At 36.7% G+C, this 20,863-nt stretch overlaps 1 protein-coding gene across 1 annotated transcript in view; it reads left to right on the top strand.

Moving 5' to 3' along the window:
• Window positions 1-20,863, top strand: part of KIF6 (kinesin family member 6) — a 172,759-nt gene that overhangs the window by 148,607 nt on the left and 3,289 nt on the right. Inside the window, exons 18-22 of the mRNA XM_064708913.1 lie at window positions 7,981-8,062; window positions 9,028-9,163; window positions 10,652-10,743; window positions 17,794-17,883; window positions 20,235-20,341. Coding sequence (XP_064564983.1) covers window positions 7,981-8,062; window positions 9,028-9,163; window positions 10,652-10,743; window positions 17,794-17,883; window positions 20,235-20,341 — 507 coding nt within the window. The remainder of the gene's footprint in view (window positions 1-7,980; window positions 8,063-9,027; window positions 9,164-10,651; window positions 10,744-17,793; window positions 17,884-20,234; window positions 20,342-20,863) is intronic.

Below are 20,863 nucleotides of genomic sequence, written 5' to 3'. Positions count from 1 at the left end.
TCTCTGTTCATGGAGTTTTCACAAGATGTCGGAACATAATCTGGTTCAGTTTTCACCAAACCTTGAGCAGTTTGAACCACACAGGCTTCCAAGGTCCCTTCCAACCAGAATGATTCTATGATTCTAAAACAGGACCTGAAGTAGAGTGAACAAAAAATAAATCTGGTTCTATGCACACAGACTACAGATTCTAGGCCTAAGTTTGTTTGCTTATCTTCAGTATATCTTTGAGTACATCTCTCTTTTGGCTCTAAAAAGCTGATAAAAAATTTAACTAAGATTAATACAGTGTTTGAAGTTCTGTAGGCTTCTTTCTTCTGGCCATGTCCAGTAGGTGTGTTGGGCAGCTTGACTAGTTTTGTTTCAGTCAAGGTTTTCTCCATGAAAGCTATCTGTAATAAAAAATTCTGTAACCCAATGAACTGTAAGCAACAAATGGAGCTCTTTTACATCTGTATTTATGTAAGTTTTTCAAGGTCAGACCTAGAGTAGAAATTTCTATCTAGCTGATTATGTAAAGGATAGGACAAGGGGTGAACAATGAAATAGCATGGCGAGTGTGATATCCAGCATTTCAAAACAACCTGCAGGTCTGGTAAAAAACTTCTGCCATTTATTTTTTGCTGAAATAGCTAGAGCAAATTAATTCATTCCTTCTTTGCTGAAAAATGTTTGCATATTTGAGATCAAAATAAATAATTACTTGGAACAAGTAGCTAATAATATGCTACAAATGTGCAGAGGTTGGATACAACTTGTCCAGATAAGAATCTTTTGGTTAAGTTGTAATTGCTTCTGGAAATGTCAAGATTGTCTCTTCTCAGTACACCCTACACTCTAAATCAGCCAACAGCTACCAGAACTTTCAAGCCCAGTGTCCTTTCCTTCACAGGTCATAGGAAAGAACTGAGCTATGAGAACTCCTTAAATACCCCTGTATTTCTTGTTCCTTCTTGAGCTGGTAACACAGCACAGACAGCCCAGCAGTTCTGCAGCCAGAACATGGGAGAAGCAGCAAAAGTATGCTTAGTGCATGGGAGAAGAAGCAAAAGCATGGGACAGGGGTGTGGCCAGTAGGGATAAGGGGTCCCAAAACCATAATCTGGTCCCTACAACTGCCCAAGTTGCACATGGCCCTAATCTAATACACATACCAGAACACAGAACAACATCAAAATGAATCTTCTTAAAGAATGACATTCCTGGTGACATTAAATTCTATAGTTTTAGTTTCAGAAATTTTCTGGAAAATTCATACATCATACCAACATGTAAAAAAGCATTTAGGAAGCTGTTTTAGAGGACCAGTGGAGTAGCCATGTGGGAGAGTCAAAACTAAACTTTCTCTTTTTTCTTTATTCTACACTTAACTGAGGTGGGGTCTTAGCACATCTCTTTGCTATTTGCATTGAAAAAAAATCAGATCCATGATAGAGGAGCTTCAGCCCAACATATTTTGTTTTATTTGAGCCAAGAGTTAAACAAAATAATCTATAGTGCAACCTCATGCTCATAATATAATGATTTCACCAATAATGTTGTCTTTCCTTTCACTTTCCATCTCCTCTACTCTCTTGCAGATGAAAGTAGCAAAAGATAAAGTTGTTCAGACTTGTACAGCCATATACATTTGTTTGGTTAGTATTCACTTCTTGAATCAAGCTCAAAACCTCATTTATTGTCTAACTTGAAAAACATCAGTTTCATGGCCCATCTATACCTATACACAGCTGAAACGGAAGCAGTTAAGGATAAGCATGTATGCTTATTTTTCCTCAATATTCTTTCAAATGACATTGCTATAAATTTAGCATACAGTCCAGAATAAATGCTTATGTGCATTGTCACAAGCATTTGTACTGACAACCACAGCACAGTTCTAGGTTTACAAACAGTTCAATGCAGAATGCAGGTAAAACACCCCTTTACTTTTAGAAAACACTGGGTCTATTGAATTAATCCCACAGCTGCTATGTGCATTGCATTCCTAAATGTGGTCTGCAAGCACAGACTTTGCTGCCCATGCCTGTGTATGTTGTTCATGCCCAGTAATCTGTGACAGTCATTGTGACTGCACCTTTAGCACCTTTAGGTGTGTCTTATTCTTAGGAAAGTTGTGCTATATTATTCTCAGTCAAATCCTTCTCTTGAGTAGGCATTATTTTACAAAAGTTGTGCTGCTTATTGAACTGCAGTCTGGATATTGGTGGTGGAGTATTCCTAATGTCTCATGACAAAGCTTAGAGAAGAGATATTTGTTTTTCCATGAAAGCTCTTGGATTTTGTAGAAATTAATGTTTACAAAACTTCAAAGCTTATGGATGACAAATCACACCCCTTCTTGGGAGGCAGAGAAAGATCATTCAAACATATCAGGTATGATTTAATCTAATATTATGAACAAGATAAATTATGCAAGAGGATTCACATGTAATCAAATGGTAAAAAGTATTTTTTAAGTTTAGGCAAGAATTTGTAGGGGGTTCCTGGCTAAGACCCAGCTATGTTACTTCTTCACTAAATTAACTGGCATGTATGGAACATATTAAACTTGAAGCTGTTTTGTTGTTTTTGTTTGGGTTTTTTTCCCCCTAGTTTACTTTAATTGTATATTTGGAAAGCAACAAGGAATTTTTAGCCATTATGGTTTTAGAAGCTTGCATGCCTTAAGTGCAGCTGACATGAAGGTAACACCTCCTGTTTTGTATGCCATGTATTTTCAGGAAGAAAAATATAGATTACTAGCTTCAAAGAAGAAACTTTAGGGAATTAAAGTGTGACTATTTAGGTAAAACAGCTCATTGAGATGGGGAAAATAGCTCTGCTTGCCAGGTGTACATTGGAAGTTAGTTTGAGCCAGTATGAAGCCAGTAAAACAGTAAGCAATGCAATGTTACCAAAAAACCAACAAAACAAACAAAAACCAAAAAAGGCAGCATACCAATGGACCCTTTCACTAAATTCAGTTATCAAAATCAACAAAAATACACATCCTTAATCCTCTGCACATCCATTAACTTTTAAAATGTTGAAAACAGGACAGTGTGTTTCAGTGTGTTCTATGACAAACTGGCTGAAAATTTTAAAAATCTATTACATTAAGGTTAAGTCAATTGCTCTAAACCCACAGCATAAACTCATCCAGACATTTGGGTATTTTAATCTTCTCCTGAGTTACATTGTGCCTACTCATCTTTGCTTTTGTATAAGGTACACAGATAGTGCCCAGTGACAAACATAAGCTGACATGGCCCTAGGGAAATATAAAGAAAAAGATGAGAATTACTTGTAAGATGATCCTGAATAATGATAGACAGATATTCCTTCTAAAAAACAATCCGCTTACAACATATGTTCCATTTTGAAAGTACTAATGCTTGAGTTTGCCAAAAGCTGCAAAGCTGATAAATAATGCAGTAAATATATTAATGGGATACTAAAGTCAATTCTAAATTTGGTTACTTCAAGTGACTATAAATTAAAGCAGATAAACACAAGACTATCCAGTGAAAAAAATGAAAATATTTGACTGCAAAAGTACAGCTGGAGGGCAAGACACAATGTTATTTGAGGCACAAGACAATAAATCCCTAGGAGTTTGACTTCCAGGACACAGTCAGGTTGAGAAATGTATGAGCACCCCAGAGAGTATAAAGTTCAAGGTCACAGAGAGTTTCTTGCAAAATTTTCTGACTGTAGACAAGAATCTGCCAGAGAACTACAGATTGTTGCCAGTTTGCAGTAAACTACGGTGATAATGCTTGGTATCATTGTAGAAATAGTGTGTTGCATCCATGCTTTCCACATGGCTTTGAAATTGTGATCCAGTTAGCAGGTGCTACAATTTCTCTCTGGTACTTTGTGATTTGATCATGTGGAATGTGCTGTAAAATTTACTATTTCCTGTACTCCAAAATGGGGCCATTTCATTAGAATAAAATAATTATATCTTAAAATGCCTCTTAAAGTCTTCTTTATGGGAGAAAAAGCACCAAAAATTACAAACTCTTATCATATGAACTGTCACCTCATGCAGAGCTCACCTTCATCTCTATGTGGGCAGCTGGTATCAGTTGTATCCTGTGCTCACTTCACCAAATGGGTTGGATATGAAGATGAAGCAAAAACAGATGAAGCAAAACCAGTTAGTCTTAAAGTAAGCATCAAATTTGCCAGCTATTTGCCTACCAAGTGTAGCACTGCCAGTCTCTTCTTTACATCTTAGGACTCAGTATTCTTAAAAAAGGCTTCATGACTTAGGATTCATAATTTTTGCCACTCAGCTCTATGTGCAATATGTTAATGTAAAGAAACTAGTATTCTTTATCAGTACATTGCTGACTGCTGCCAAAATAGTTCTCTTGTACAGAACTGGATGCCAACAGATGCCCCTAGTGTACACAGACCCAATGTCTTCCTAAGCATGCATGTCATACCTCCCTGCACCCCTGAAACCTGGGGCTGCATTATCCAGGATTAAATTGCAGCAACTGCATTCGTTGCCCAGGAGAAGTCACTGGGGCATGAAAAGTGCATGTGGTATTACACTCCAACTGAATGAAATCATCTCAGCTGATGCACTAAAAGCCTAGATCTAAACTGTGCAGCTGAGTTTCATATGACAAACTGTCAAACAATGAATTAAAAGTCAATCCTGACTGAACAAAGCAGATACCACTTTGTGTTCTGTGCAGTTGCAGAAATTATATTTGATAGTTAATATTTTAGCAGTAGTACCTCTACTACATCTTTTAATGTATTGCAAGTTTTTTCATGCATGTGGGCAAAACTGATGTCATGATTTTTCAGTGCTTCATAACCTCAGTATACTTGGTATATGTGTGGTTAATATATATTTTCTGTTTCTACATGGGAAGATAGATTTATACAACAAACTGTTTAGAGGAAAAAAAGCTGTGGCCAAAAGAATTTTTTTCTTAGGTGTCTAAATTGAATTTGTGAGTAAATAGTATGCTTTTTATGTTTTACAGTCTATTCATTCTGTGTCCCCCTAACATTATTATAAAATGGCTGAGCCTATGTACTGAAAAATGCTAACATTAGATATGAGATACAGTGAGCCAGTAACCTTTGCCTTAGCTTCCTTTCTTCAGCTGTAGCTGAAATTGCCTGGACTGGTAAGAGGAGAGGGATGTGAGGCAGCAGAGGCCATGGGGCAGAAAGAGGCCACTGCAGGGATTCATCAGGAAAGGTAAAGAGGAGGAGAAGGGAGAACAGAACTAGCAGGGAATGAGGAGAAGGCAGAAGTAGCAGGAAACATAAGGGCTGAAATACCATCCACCAGACTTTAGGTGTCTTTTTGCTTGGAACATCAGGAAAGAGCCATGATCCCTTGTATATATTACAGTAGGTATACTCCAAAGGTCTAGTCTTTAGAGCAGAATGTTGTTCAGTTCACAAACATATTGCTGCAATGAGCAGACATGAGAAGAAACTGAAATGGACATTACAACAGCTTGGGAAAAGACACTGGAGAACTTACAAAGCAGCGCCCTGGCAGGCATGCCCTGGACTTAACTTACTACTGGACTTCACCTGGCACTGCAATCAGATCTCTTGATCAGATCTCTTCTGCTTTTGTGACCCAATCTCAGTGATGTGCACAGGGATATGTAAGTTTTAGCCATTTATCTGATGTTTTTTCTGCTGCTGGGGCCACACCAGCCTGCAGTATACTGATCTCTTTCCATTCACAAAACTCTGCTGCTCACCTTGTCTACAGCTGTGCTTCTGCCTTTCATCACCAGCTAGGGGTAATGGGCAGATGTGCATTCATGGGTGAGGATGCTGCACCCTGTTTATGATAAAGGTTTTCATCTCATACAAAAGGCTTTATTATTATTTCTGAAGGTAAATGCAACCAAAAAATCCCATCTGCAGCATGTAATCAGCAGAAAGAAAACAATTCTCTTGCTGTTTTTATATACAAGTGACAAAATTTTGCCTAAGTTTGGCTGACCTTTCAGAGCTAATATAAAAATATTTTTCCAAGTACTAGATGTCCTAATAAACCAAGGAAGGAAAGCTATACTCTGGCTTGTATCATTGTGTAACAACAGCAGAATTTGGTGATGTTTTCATGTAGGGAAGTCCTCACTTCAGAAACAGCATTAACATTTTAAGATGTTACTTTCTTCCACCCTGTGTAATTTCCCTTCATTATAAGCTGCTAGAGCTGCTGCCTCCTGAATTCAGTCACAGTCACAGGTTGTGCAAATAGGACAAATGTACTTCAGCGTGCTCAGGAGAGTCCCCTTTAACCTGAAATTGGCTCGCACTAGGTCTGGCTGGAATATTCTTAGAACAGAACAAGGATTCTCACATGGTCTGTGAGCATGGCTCACTTGAGAGTCAGTAACTCCCTAAATCATTTCAGTTTGTTCCACAAGAGCACATTTCCCTCAAGCCTGGCTGCTGTGTGTTCATGAAGTTCAGAAAAGCATGAGGCTTCAGGAGCTCTGCAATGAGAGTCCCCCCACCAGTTCCATCTGCAGCTGTGCTTTCCCACATTATGCCTTCTCCTGGGGATGATATGTGAGAAATCAGAAAATCCTCATCCCTTGTAATCACGGAAAGATTTGCTCCTTTCCTTAAAGGTTCTGGCACAGTTATGATGACCTTTTTGTTATCTGTTAAGTTCAGGTATAACTTACACAATGTCACTGTTGTATCATCTCCTCCACCTCTTGTCTCGTTTATTCACTTTAACATTTCAAGCAGTTTATCTTTTAAAGGTACTTTCCCCACCACAAATGTATTCACCCTATCCGTCTTTGTTATCACACACAGCAAGACCTTTCAATGTATGAAATGAGACTCGTGCATGGGCTTTGCTCACCTTGACTGTCTGTATTACCATGCTTTAGCTAAGTAATGAAATAAAATGCTTTTCAACATCATCTGTATTAAGCTGTAGGGTGCTACTACAAAAGATTAATGGTTTCAGCAGGTGTGCTGACAGGCAGAGAGGGGTCACTGCTGCCCTCTTGTTCCAGACAGAATTCCTCTCCTTGAAGAGAGGGTGCGCTCCTCAGGCCTTGTGACAGACTGACATAGGATTTATTTTCTTTGCAGAAATAAGAGTTGGGGTGGAAACTTGTGTGTATTGTACAGCAAATCTTTTGGTTTTTAAAAAGTTTTCCTTGAGTTAAAAAGGTCAAACATATTTTCTTGGGAACGTAAACCTCTTCTCATTCATCCCAGAAACAGAAACTGTTGTAACATTAGTAGGTAATTTTACATTTCCTTTCACTACTGAACATATAAACTGTGATGGACAGACTGTTTCACAATCTCTCAGAATAAGCAGATTGTGTATTGCATGTTAACTACCTCTGTTACAGGATAGGGAAATCATAAGCTGCTAACTTAGGCTACTCCTAAGGTATTTCCTTAGTTATCCTTTACCTTGAAAATTTTCTCACATAGGATATAAAGGGATATTTTCCTTATATATACTAATATAAGTATATATATATATATATATATATATATATATATATAAAATATTTTCTCACATATATAAGGATATTTTCCTTACATATACTAATTTATTGCTTTCCAAATTTCTCTTTCAAGAGCTACTGATGTCTCTTCTTTTTGCAACAGCTTCTGGTCCTTTTTTGTTGCCAAAACCATTGCAAAAAGTGGTTGAACACATTTGATAGTGTTTTATGCCAAATATTAATGTTTAACTTGTTTTTATTTATAGCTAAAATTATTGTTCCAATCTTTAATGATGAAAAACCCAGTTATAAGCAATTTGATTCAAATTACTATTTATTGATTATGTCCTCTACTAAGGCCTAAATAGGGAATTTGAAGAAGCATTTCCAGAAGAGAGAAATGGTAATCACCCCAATTTCATTAACTGCCTCTTAAAAGCTAGTTTTTATTCTAATCAGAAGTTGCTTCTTTGGACACCATATAGTCATTGCTAAAATCTGATTTACCCTGTAGCTGTTTTAAATCCTTCTGAAGAACCAATGTTTGATCCAGTGGAAGAGAATCTTCGAATGCAAATTGAAGAAGAAAAAAAAAGGTACTACTTTTGCCTCAGATTTCTACCATCCTTCAGAAGATAAATTATACTGATAGTATATTCCAATTACAATTCTACGCACACAGTTACCCTCAGGGTTTTCTCTGACATTTTAAAAATATCAGCTTTGTGGTTCACTAATAGTTCTAAATTTGTGTATGTGCTGTTGGTTTGTCTGTCAGATGCCACAGTAGATGAGAGAGCTAAAATTTATGCTTGAGCTAAAGGTTAAAAATAAATAAAAACAGCTTAATGTCCTCCCTGAGGATTAGTGTTTGCAACTTGTTGTTTGAATCCAAATGTATTGTGAGCCTTTTGGGTCGATTCAGAAAAGTCCTGCCTTTCTTGGCCTAAAGAAAGCCTTTAGGTTATGCAGAACTCACTAAGTGTAAATAATATGCAGATTACACATTGGTTAACCAATCCTTGCGAGGAGGATTAAAAAAATAGATACAAGGATATCAGTATGAAGTATTTTGCTAGCATTTGTTATTCACAAACTCTGAGGAAACTTCTGGCTCTTTCATATTCCTGGTAAATCTCCGAGTGTCTAATAGCCAAGAGGGTAATGAAGATTTCATCTGACAGGGGAACCAGTCTCAGCTCCTATCTGAATCCCTGATACCAGTTATTTATTAATGGTAACATGTTGAGAATTCACAAGAAATAATTTCCATAGTTGATTGAACCCATATTTTAACTGTTAATCAATGTTGATCCCACTTGAATTTCACTAACTTCTTTATGAAATAAAGGGTTTGTGGAATAAGTTTCTTGCACTTACTGTCCTGTGAAGCTTTTGTAAAATATGAGATGTTTCCTTCTACCATCTGTCTGTGTCCTCTGCATCTTTGATTATTATCCATTATTTTATAGTTTAAATCTCTAACAGTTCTAGCTAGGATTTACCTTTGTTCAGATATATGTTGGAAAATCTGTAATACGCTTTCTTCTTCTCACATTAGCTATAAAGCAGTGTACAGTCGTTTCAAAGGACTGAAGGTAGAGATTGAGCACCTGCAGCTTCTTATGGAAAAAGTGAAGATGAAGGTGCAAAAAGACTTTGAAGTCTGGTGGTCTGAAGAAGCAAAAAAATTCCAGGTATGAAATAATTTTGTATTTCTTCCATTTTCATGTAAATATAACATCTTCAATAATTTCTTTAAGAAGTAGTTAATTGACTAGACAGAAAGGAGTACGAAGGAAGGAATTCAGGGTCTGGTTCACCTGTACTTATGCCAAAGTGAGCTGGACAAAGGGAATGTGAATTATACTTGTGTGAAGCTAAAAAAAAAGATCAAACAAACCCATTTTTTTCCTGCTCTATTTTCTTTTTGATGTTCTCCCAAACAACTTGATTAGTAGGGAAGTATGGGCCCAAAATGGTAACAACTCTGAAAGAATATTATCAGATTGCAAAAAATAATCTTTTTTACTTCTAGCAAAAATAGTTTTTATAATTTCATCAGCATATTTTGCAGCAAATATAGTTACTTTTTAGCTTCCTTTGCTTGCAAAGACTCCAGTAACTTTTCAGCTTCCCATCAGCTCCCATCACAGTGTTTCCTCACTCTCTAGCTGAAGTCCACTAGTGTTTAAGCACAGAGTGCACTAATGCAATGACTTGTGTAAAAATGAACTAAAGACCTGTCATTTTAACCAGTGTATTGAAAGTTCATAACACAATCAGTCTGAAAACTACACTCTACTGAAACAACCTAGCTTTCTGGTGCTCCCCTTCTGACACTTTTTTAATGGCTTCGAGTAGTGACACAGCAACTCACAGCAAAGCTTGGCCATGAAACGTACATCAGCCTCATGAAAAAGAATGCTGAGTGCAGTCCATCCCATATCATTTATTATTAACTGGAAGAGAAGATTTACTCCTTGAGGAAAAGTTGTTATAAAGAAAGAAAGTTTTAGCTTATATTTGGTTAATTCTCATGAGTGTAGATTTAAACCATATTTTTAAGAAAACAGCCTAAAATAAATACAGAACTTAACACTGGGAACTTAGTTATCCATACATTGCCATCTAAGCAGCCTAACTGCAAGTTATCCTGACCAAATACTTTTCCAGTTAAAATCCCTAACCATACAGGTGTCAAAGAAGGTGACGTTTTAGTCACCCTCCTGTCTAAATATTTAGGCTTTTCAAAGCACTGCAAGTAATATTCTTGAATATACAGCAGCACATTTTTCTCCATCCCTTAAAAGGAGAGTTCCACAGTTCAACCTCTCATGATTCATCAATAGAAGATTAGAGAACTGGAAAACATAATTGGGATTGATTTCTTAGATCTTGACCTATCTATTCATCTGAGCTCCCTTAGAAACTGAAATCAGTGAACATATGCTATAACATATTAAAAACCTGTAACTTGATCTTAAAAATACTTGAACCAACCCTAAAAACTTTTCTCTTTGTTCAGAAGTGTTTGTGCAAGTGGAGAAAATACTGTGTGATTCAGGCTCTGTGTTTTCTGAATGAGTCATTGCTTACCTTGTTATTGCTGAAATTTATAGGCCAATATGAAGCACTTTAAAAAAATCCTAGCCTGATCATTTTGTTTTTCAATCTAAACCCAGGAGGAAAAGCCAGAGATGGTTGCCTCACCAAATACTGTCAATCCTGTTTATCCACAGCCTATCAGATCCTCACAGCACCTATCACCTATCAGGTAAATTGTTTCTTTTTCTTTTCCTTCCTTACATGGGAAAAAAATGCACTTTTAATAAAAGTGAAATTGTCCAGAATGCTTTTGTAAATACCACACCGAAACACTGTATTTTCAGTTGCAGCAGAAACAATTGTGTAAAAAATGAAATTTTATTATTCAGTTATTTGGAAGTCCTATTGAAGGTAGGACCTCAGTTCTTTTGACATGTTTGTCTTGGAACCTTGGAAACTTTTCTATAGGGGCCCCACAACAGCTAAAAAAGGTAGGCCTGTTAGCAGTCAGTTTTGTGAATGAGGAGACTGTATCTCCTTTGGGATGTATGCAGGGGACTTCAAAACAAAAAAGATTTAAAAATTATTTCATACATATCCTAGATAGACTTGCTCCTGAAAAATGTCATAGTACTACATTTATGCAGCATATTATTCCACAATGATATTAGATTTGATATTGTAAGATGGGGATGTGTCATATACAGGAGAAAAATGTAATCATCTTAGTTGTTTCATCAACAGTCACCTCTGATTTTAAAACATCTAACTTAAATTTGTAGTAATAGGTTTTTCATAACCATCAGGGAAAGTAGTATGCAAGAAACCACATACCTGACTGTGCAGGTTTCCATATTCAAGGACAGTAAATGGAGGTGTTCTCTCCCCTTCCTTCCTTCTTTCTCCCTCCCTCTTCCTCTTTCCCTCCTTTCCTTTCTCTTGCTTTCTTTTTCTGCCTCTCCTCCTTGTTATGCAATTAACATTCCTCTGATGAGTGGCTTTACCTACATTTTTATGACAGTCATCTGCATAAATGATGTTTTACTGTTTTCTTAAAACTGTAAAATAACTTCAAAATTTTATTTAACACTCTCATGTATCCATAGTAAATGCTCCATAATCAATATAGAAAATGATAGACATAGTCCTCTAAAGTTTTCTGACAAGACATTTCCAGATCTCTCAAACTGATGAAAATCAACCCTAGTCTTCTCTACTTTGTTTTGGTTCTTTTCCAGTGTCCTCTCAAGACTTAGGCATTAATCACTTTGCTAAAATGGTTTTAGGCCTAATTTGTGCTGTTCATCTCTGGTCTAAGGCTGAAGGTTACTTGTCCCAGGGAAAAGCTCACGGACCAGAACATGAGAGCATTTTTGGTCCAGTTTAGCACAAATTCAGCCAAATTAGCTCAAGCAATTAGTGTAAATATAACATCTTCAATAATTTCTTTAAGAAGTAGTTAATTGACTAGACAGAAGGAAGGAATTCAGGGTCTGGTTCACCTGTAGTTATGTACTTATGAAAGCCGCAATGGCTTTCATTTAAGGAATTTTTCCATGACTGTCACTCTCTACACTGTCCTTTGAACTAAGCATCTCTTGCACAACCCCTCTGCCCCATTGATCTTGGGAACAACAAATTTCAGTTGGTGTGCTGATGCATTGCTCAGAGAGCAATGCCTTTCTCATTCTAATTAAAAATTCTTGAACTAAAAAGAGCATGTGGTAATGCCCAGGCACTTTCTAGTGCAATGGGGAACTGGCCTCCAGCAGTGGTGAATCCTCCTTTCCCTACCCTGGCTCAGAAACAAAATTGCATAACTGATTTCTTTATGTTTTTTTAAGCTTTTCTATCAAATGCCTTTAGTGTTCATGTTTATTACTGGAGGACAAGTCTAAGGAAAGTCCATCTGGCATTTTGACTGGAATAGAGAAAGGTGCATGGTTGCTTTCAGCTGCCAAGCTTACTTCAAAGTCCTGTACTGCCCCACGATTCCCTGCAAAAAGCACATGTTCTTTACAGCGAACAGTTTTCTCTGTGTCTAAGTAATGGGCATATTGACTGAGGCTGACTGGATGATCCTTGCATAAATATCACAGACGCAGAATATTTATCTTCTGGAACTAAAATTGTAGAGGGAATTGGGATGAATGTAGTTTTATTTTCCCATCTCTATTAATATTCTTGCAATAATCTTTAAAAGTCAAGCACTCTTTCCTTCCTGTGGTTCTAGAAAGTTGATATTATTTTATGTTAGGCTGTTTAAACATATTTTACTCAGGTACATTTCTAGCGGCATGTATATGGAAGTAGAAACACTATTTCTGCTTTTTCTGAGGCAGGAGCTACAGGCTTAACCTCCCACTGTGCATGAAAATTTACTTTTTCCCCTACCCAAGTCAATAACATTTTAGAGTAATGGTTTCAAATTTCAGACTTTAAAAGAATAAAATAGTAGAATATTTATTTCCCAAGGATTTCTTTGGCCCCAGTTGTCACAGCAACTTTACTTACCACTTCCCATAATTGTGTAGAATGAATCCAGGCTACAGGCACTTATTTTCCTGAGACACAAATGGCTCTTTTTTTCTAACCTGTTTAAAAATCAGCCATCTCTCTTTGGAATGATATTGCTGTCTTCACCCAGCAGAATAACCAGCCACCATAGCAAAAGCTGACATAAATTATGTTTGATATAATGTGGTGTAAATAAAACCTGTTTCCAAGATGGAATTCAGTTAACAGGTGTGTTCAATAAGTATAAGATCTAAAACTATGTATGCTAAATTCTAAGACTGCTATTGACAGAGTAAGCATGCAGTAAAACCATTCAGACAAACTCCTGAATGGGAATGGATGTAAATACAATCTTCAGGCTAGCAAAAATAATTTATATAACTCAGCATGCAAAAGACACAGGTGTATTCCTAATCTTTGTGTGTTTGAACAAGGTCTTTTGATCATGTTCTAGTGTATGACTTGTGTGTATTGTTATTGTTTGACACACCTAATATGTCATGTTTCCAGAGAAAATTAAGCCTTGGGAAGGCTCAAATTTTATTTTATACTAAGTTAATTTATAACTAGAATAACAGAGAAGGGAGGCTGGTAATCCTTTTGAGGCTTAAGAAGGATACACACACCTAAAAGGCACTTGATCCATGGCCAAATATGTCTCTTTTTTCAGTTGAAAAAATGGCTGAATTGTTAAAGTGTCGAAATGGGTCTATGTTAATAAAAGAGTTGAATAGTAACCATTTCTGCCTCAGTCAGTGAGATCTGAAAGCTGTGGTGCTGCCTGAACTCACACTGTATATATGTTTATGTCTCTTAATGGATTCCTGTCAAGTCTGCAAGAAGTCTGAAAATACACATTGGGCTCAGGATTCCTTATGTGCTCCACACATTCAGAATTCAAACACAGCCTTTTGTTCTTCCTCATACAGTCTCTCCCACAATGGCTTTCATTTAAGGAATTTATCAGATCCTTGTCTATTCAAATTGCTTCTCTCACTGAACATTTTGTTTCAGTAGTGTTGAACAGTTCTTGTATTCCCTTTGAATCATATAAATTTTGGATAGTTATTAAAATCTTAGAAAAATTTTGGATTTTTTTCCTCCTCCTAGAATGAATGCATTCCTTTTTATCTCAGTCAAATCTTTCTTAACCTCACTCATTTCCTTTTACTGCATCTCATTTGTCCTATTCCAGAAAGCCCCACAGTATGTTCAACCTCAGACTCCTCGGCTGTTCTGTTTCTTATTCAAAGTGTTCCTGGCACTTTAAATTCCCTTGGAACCATTTTCAAATAAATCTTCATGTTGTCTGATGACTCTGAGCATCAGATTTTTTAACAATGACTGTCCTGGATTGCAACAGTTACTCCCTATATTAATGTTGCATGAAACAAAGTCAATGTTTACATATTTTACAGCATTTTCTGTCTGATCATTTGTTATTCCTGCCAATTTTCTGCAGCGTTACATAATGATAAAAACAAAATCTGGGAATAACATCATCAATTAGTGACATTTCAAAGGTTTTCATGTTCTTTGGTAACAACTGGAACAATACATCTATGAATTTGCAAGTTAGGCCAAATTTAATTTTGTAGCCAGCTACTAAAATGCTTAGCTTTTAGCAGCTTGAATCTTTCCTGTCTGTACACTGAACATCTGTTCCCCTCATGTCCAAAACTCAGATAACTGGACAACTACAGCTGAGGGTTTTTTAACATTACAGAGGTTGCACAACTTCAAATTTTCAATTTCCATTTTAATCTACGTGATTTGCCATTATTTTTCAGCTGGCAAATTAAGCACTCGTACCATGACATGCATCATCTCTGCAGCTCCTGTACCCTGTGTACTTGATGGAGCTGATCAGTCCATGGGTCAGTTGTCTCTGCTCCTTGGGTTCCTGCAGCAAGGGAAACTCTGCTGCAACCCTGTCTTCATCTCTATGACCCCTGCCCCATGCCTGGCTGAGAAATATACCCTCAACAGAGGATTCTCCCCCTGAAACTGCCTCAAAAAAGAAAGTTATCCACTGGGGGAAACATCAGGTACCAGGTTATAAAAACAAACAGACATATAAAGTTGACAGACTATCTTTAATCTCCAGAAAAAGTAGGAATTTTACTGAAGTTGTCAGGAAACAGTCTTTGAGATTTCTTAAATTCAACTCATGGAAAAAGCATATAGATTGAGAATGAAAATGGGAATCATACGCTGTCAAAACAAGCTGAAAAATGTTAGAGGTTAAAGCTTGGGTGACAGACAGACACAGGACTTACATACCTTGTACATCTACCCAAACCCAAAATGTGATCCAGAAATGCCTGTTTGCACATTAGAGAAATGTTGAATGGCTCCTCTAGAGATCTCTGGATCAACCCCTTGCTTGAAGAAGACTTTTATCACACAAAAGTGTGTCAGGCATGGTTTTGTTTGGCTTTGTTGGAGCCTCCTGAGATGTCCAGTCCTTCCTGCTGGTCACACAGAGAGGGGTATTATTATCTCCACCCCATGCTGGCATAATGACTTGCCATTAAATCGAAAGCATTACTAGAACATTTCTCAATTTTTTGCATTACTAGAACAGCCTCTAACACTCAGATGAATAAGGAGGGTCCTGACTTCTAAGAACAAGTTAGGAACAAGTTGTATCTGAATGTACAAACCACTGCACAGCAGAATTACACTCTTTTGTCCCCTTATGATTCAACTTATCTTGCAATGTCAGTATCAGAGCTTCAGTATGAAGGATTCAAGTTATTCCCATACTGACTATCCCTCAAGCCTAGGAATCAGAGAAATCTCTAGGATATAAGAGATGGATTTGAGTTGTGCCAAACTGATGGACTCATTTGTTTGATTGGCACACTAATTGCTAACTTCTTACATGGAAGCAGAACTTTGGGTCATTTAAAAAATAGTTACAAGCTTCCTTATAAATTTCCCTAATTTGCAGGAGAACAGTTTGCATCCCACAATAAAAATGTCTGCTTACAACTCCACAGGCACTGGATAGGAGATGAAGGTCCATCTCTAAGTGCAGTAACGTTAATTTCCTGATTTTGGGCATCATCCCACTCAGTCTAAGTGGATTTTTTAATATGGCTTTCCCAGAGCACGCTGAGGCAAGTTTTGCCATATTGTCCTTGGGTCCAGGAATGTACTAGAAAGTGACATCCCTAGAGTTCTAACCATGCCACATCTTATATATAGGGTTTGGGGTTTTTTTAATCAGTCTAAATCCAAATCCCTTTCAAATGGGGATTTAACAATTTTGGGCTTTTTTTTTTTTTTTTTGTACAATAGAAAAAAAAAATTCAAATAGGTAAACTACTGCAACTTTAAAATACTTCAGCTGACTCACAGTATTTGTAAAATCATACATCTTGTGCATGGCAAAGAGAAAGCAAAGATGCTTATTTTAATTTTAAAAAAGCAATAAAAAAAATCACATTAAGTCACATTACTTTATGTTTCTTGTAGGCTAAGAATAGAGTCAGGGATGGTTGCTATGGTTCAGTTGATGTGGAGCAATTTATTAAACCTCGGTTATGTGACTTGGATGCCTCAGTATCTCAGGGCACAGACACAGAGGCCTTTTAGAAAACTGAATTTAAAACACTAAATCACTTCATTTTTAAGAACTGCCAAATCGGTGGAAAAAATGTTCAGGAAATCCTAAAGCAGAATGACAATATAAGGTTCCCAGATATTGTTGAACCACATAGTAGCTAATAACATCACACATCCTTTCTAGCTCTTGTAATATGTAGATGTAATAAAGTACAGAATATTGTTGACATTAAAGAAGATATTGCTTTAGTTGAATTAGGCAGGTGTGAATGGTGTGGGACTCCAGGAGTTAAAGAGCATTCAGCAAACCTGGAGCTGTTCAGCTGCAAATGACTTATACTCCTGGGCACAATATCTGCTGCAAAACTGAACCTGGCACAGTGTAACACAGTAAAATTTTAGTAATAAATTTCTTTCCCTTTTCAAGTTCTCTGCCAGAAATATCAATTCATCAGCCAACAATGAACAAACTACTGCAGAGTTAGAAAAGCAAGAACTTGCCAATCCTGCCATCTACTGGAAAAATCCTTACACTGAGTAATTTACTGTTTCCACTCTAAGATTGGCACCAGATCTGGCAGTATGTGCAACTCCCAAGAAAAGCAGAGAGTCTCTAGATATCCAGTGGTGGAAAACCGTCTCCCCAACAGTGAGCTTCCTTGATAATGATATCTACAGAGGCAGGAATGCACAGCAGCTGTTTGCAATATATTTGGCTATCATCAACAAGCCCCATCCCAAAGTCCTCACTGAGTTTTTACCCAGTCTCTCACTGATTTTGGTAACAACTTTTCCTGACTAAAGAAAGAATAGAAAATGAGGAAGGGCCTCACTTGGCTAATACTCAGTTTAAGAACTAAATATACCATTACAAACTGTATATCGTATATATCAAAGTGCTTTACAAGTCTGGCTTAGAAGGCAAATACTAAAAGTATATTTTTTGTGAAGGTATTTTTCATTCTTTCATAGCCACATTCTCTACAAAAACATAATCATCATATGGATTAAAATGAAAATCTTTCAGTAAACAAGTGTTTTACATAGATTTTAAATTTTGAAAAACAAAAGATGTTTTTCTATTCTACACTCATACATACTGAGTTAGTGTATGTATTAATATTGCCTACACAAGGGCTATTTTCTTTTATTTCCTTCTTTTTCCTTCATTTCTTCATTTCCCATTCAGTTTTGCAGACACCAGTAGAGAGAGCCCTAATGAAGATCCACCTGTGAAAAACAATTCAGTCACTTCTGGTAGCCCAACTTTAAAAACAAGGTAAGAACTATACCTTAGCTACTCAGAGGAAAGAGCAAAGTACAAAATCATGTAATGCCTTCACAATCCTCCATCCATCTATTCAAAAACAGTCTCCTTGAAATATAAAAATAAAAATTTTACAAATTGCAGATTTTCCTCTAACTTCCAAACCAACTGCAGGCTGCCACATAGCTTTACACCAATCTGCTGCATCATCAGTATTACAAAGGTGGTTTCATGTTTGGCCTGAAGCTTTTTCTTCGATAAACTTATGAATATTCATGACTGTGCCTTCCCAGCCTTCTCAGAGAAAGGAAATCTGAAAGAGTAAATAAAAACATTTGAAAATAAGATAAATCAGTGTGTATGTATTGAAGAATTGTAGAATGCAGAAACTAGGCAGAGATTTTTTCATATTTGTGATTTTATCTTTAAAATATTTTTAATCTCCCTCCCACAAACTATTCTATTAAAATAAAAAGGCAACCGTTTCAGACTTGGCAAAGGTTATATGTCATGTTTTCTCAAAAGAGGAACTGCTTTGTGAAAATTAGCTTATCAAGTTAACAGAAACTACTAGGGTTTTGAGCCTCTCTGTTTTTTCTACCATGTTTATTTCCAAGTTCTTTTCTCCTGCTGAAACATTACGCCAAGTCACTCTGCTTCCAGAAGTTACATTCTTATTGTGCTCAACAGTTCTGGCTATCAATGCCCTTAGAAAAATATGGTCAAGTTACTGTTTTTCCAACTGCTTTAGTAAGAAGAAAGCACAAGGTTGTTTTTTTTCTTTCATTTTCCAAAACAATCCATTTCTAGAGTAGAAAAAAATTGTGGAAAATGTCATCCCCCAAAACCTAATGCTTTAAATTGCATTTGGGTTTAAGAAAAGCAGAAGAAAAATAGAAGCTAAAATGGAATTTAGAGAGTACCTTCTCAATATACTGTGGGTTTTTATTTTTTGTATTGTTGCTAAGTAAATGAAAATCAATCAAGAACAGTCCCTTATTGGTGTTCTGTGATTACCTTGTAAATTACATAAAAATAGGGTAGTTTTAAGTTCAGAGTAATTTCTTCTTTATTTTTCCATTTTGGCTCACTGATTCAGCAACTGAGAACTTAATTAGTAGCACAAAGACAAGGATATTACACTGCTGCATAGGTCATAGAAACCACTTACTGCTGCAGTCAGTATGGAACAGTGAAAATAACTATAATTACAGAGGTATGATATGTAAAAACAAAAAAAAAATCCCTTCAGTTCCCCTTGTCCTTCTGTATTGTAATTTTTTGTTGCTGTATTTCTCCTCTTCCAATCTTTAAATAAGGTTAAAGATGCAGGTGAAAATTCTTAGCTTTCTCAACCAATTAGAACAGCTTGATTGTATTACATCATCTTACACAACCAGAGCATCTGTCGAAAACAGTCATAAGTCAATGATTTAACAGCATAGGTACATGAGTTCAGCTGGGCCTGGAGATTCAGCAGCACAAAGGATTTGGTCTGTTAGGAGATGTCCTGTGGCATTCACATTTTCTGAAAAAATTCCTTCACTCAGGATTTTTCTCCTGGGAAGCTGAGAAACCTCAGAGAAAAGGAAAACAGTTCTTATCTCATTTGCTTCCCCCATGTTTTGCTCATGTGGAATGTGTTTGGAGATAGTTTACCCACAGATGATTGTTTCATTGGATTCTGGTATGAGTTGTTTTGACTCGTTGGCCAATTATGGCCAAGCTGAAACTTTGGAAAGAGTCATGAGTTTTCATTATTATCTTTTCAGTATTTAGTATCTTTTTTGTATTCTTTAGTATAGTTTAGTACAGTATTCTTTAATGTAGTATAATAAAGTAATAAGTTAGACTTCTGAGAACATGGAGTCAGATGCATCATTCCTGCCTTCATTGGGGCACTTCCCTGCAAATTCAATAATGTCCTGAGTACCATGTGATTGTTTACTTCTGTGTATGAAAACTTAATTCCCCCACAGTAGGCAAAAATTCTATTGATCTGTTCAGATGTATAACAGCCTGAAGCAAGCAAACACATGGCATAGTCACATGCATCATTTCCTTGGTAAACTCACTCCATTAAGCTTTTTCACTTGGGAATTAAGTCTTTGACTCAGCACTACAATATTTTTAACCATTTGTGAGAGGTCTATAGCTGATAAGCAAGTAGCCTTCCCATACTAAAGAGATGGTGGCTAATCTTAGGAATTTACATAAGACCATGAAGAAGTTCTGAGATTAATTCTCTGCTAAACTGTGCCATATTTAACAATGCATCTAAAAAATAAAATCCTTTATGATAAAAAAAGAGGAGAAAAATTGACTTACTCCCTTGAGTTCACAAGCATGCTTTCTTATTTCAGGACTCCACCAAGTTCAAGTACATCTATTCCTCTGACTGGAGACAGCCAGGCTGATGCTGACATCCTAGCTTTCATTAAAGCAAGACAGAACATCCTCCAGAAGAAAGGTAAATCCTGCCAAAATATAGAAAGCCAAACCAAAATCTCCAGTACAGCATTTTGAAGTCAAAATAGCTTTAGTCCACATTACACTGATGCAAGTGAAAACTGATTCTGGCTTCAGTTATATTACATTATGTTCTCATCCATTCTGAACACTTGAGGTTCTTCACATGTATTTCTTAAGTGGCTCAATGCTGCAGTGAAAAACTGTGAAGGCTCTATGTTTTACTAAGCCACCATCAGTGAATGTCTGGGGCATACATGGCTGTGCAACCAGCACAGTATATTCTTTTACCCTTAAGCAAATGCATTTGAATGTGGTTCCTTGATGATCCAAATTTTTCTCTATAGATTTTCTTTAAACTGTGTGCCCTGGTTTTCATCTGGTACAAATTTAGTTGTAACAGTTGAAAGCAAATAAAGATAACTCAAATGATTGCACTGTACCCCTGCCTCAGGAGGCCGACTGGCCCACTGTGCCTGGAAAAGAAAATATCCTTAACAGGTATTTCACTATGTCAAGGTCT

The sequence above is a fragment of the Zonotrichia leucophrys genome, chromosome 3 (genome assembly GCF_028769735.1).
Source record: "Zonotrichia leucophrys gambelii isolate GWCS_2022_RI chromosome 3, RI_Zleu_2.0, whole genome shotgun sequence".
NCBI classification, from domain to species: domain Eukaryota; kingdom Metazoa; phylum Chordata; class Aves; order Passeriformes; family Passerellidae; genus Zonotrichia; species Zonotrichia leucophrys.
This window is presented reverse-complemented; position numbering and strand designations above follow the sequence as displayed.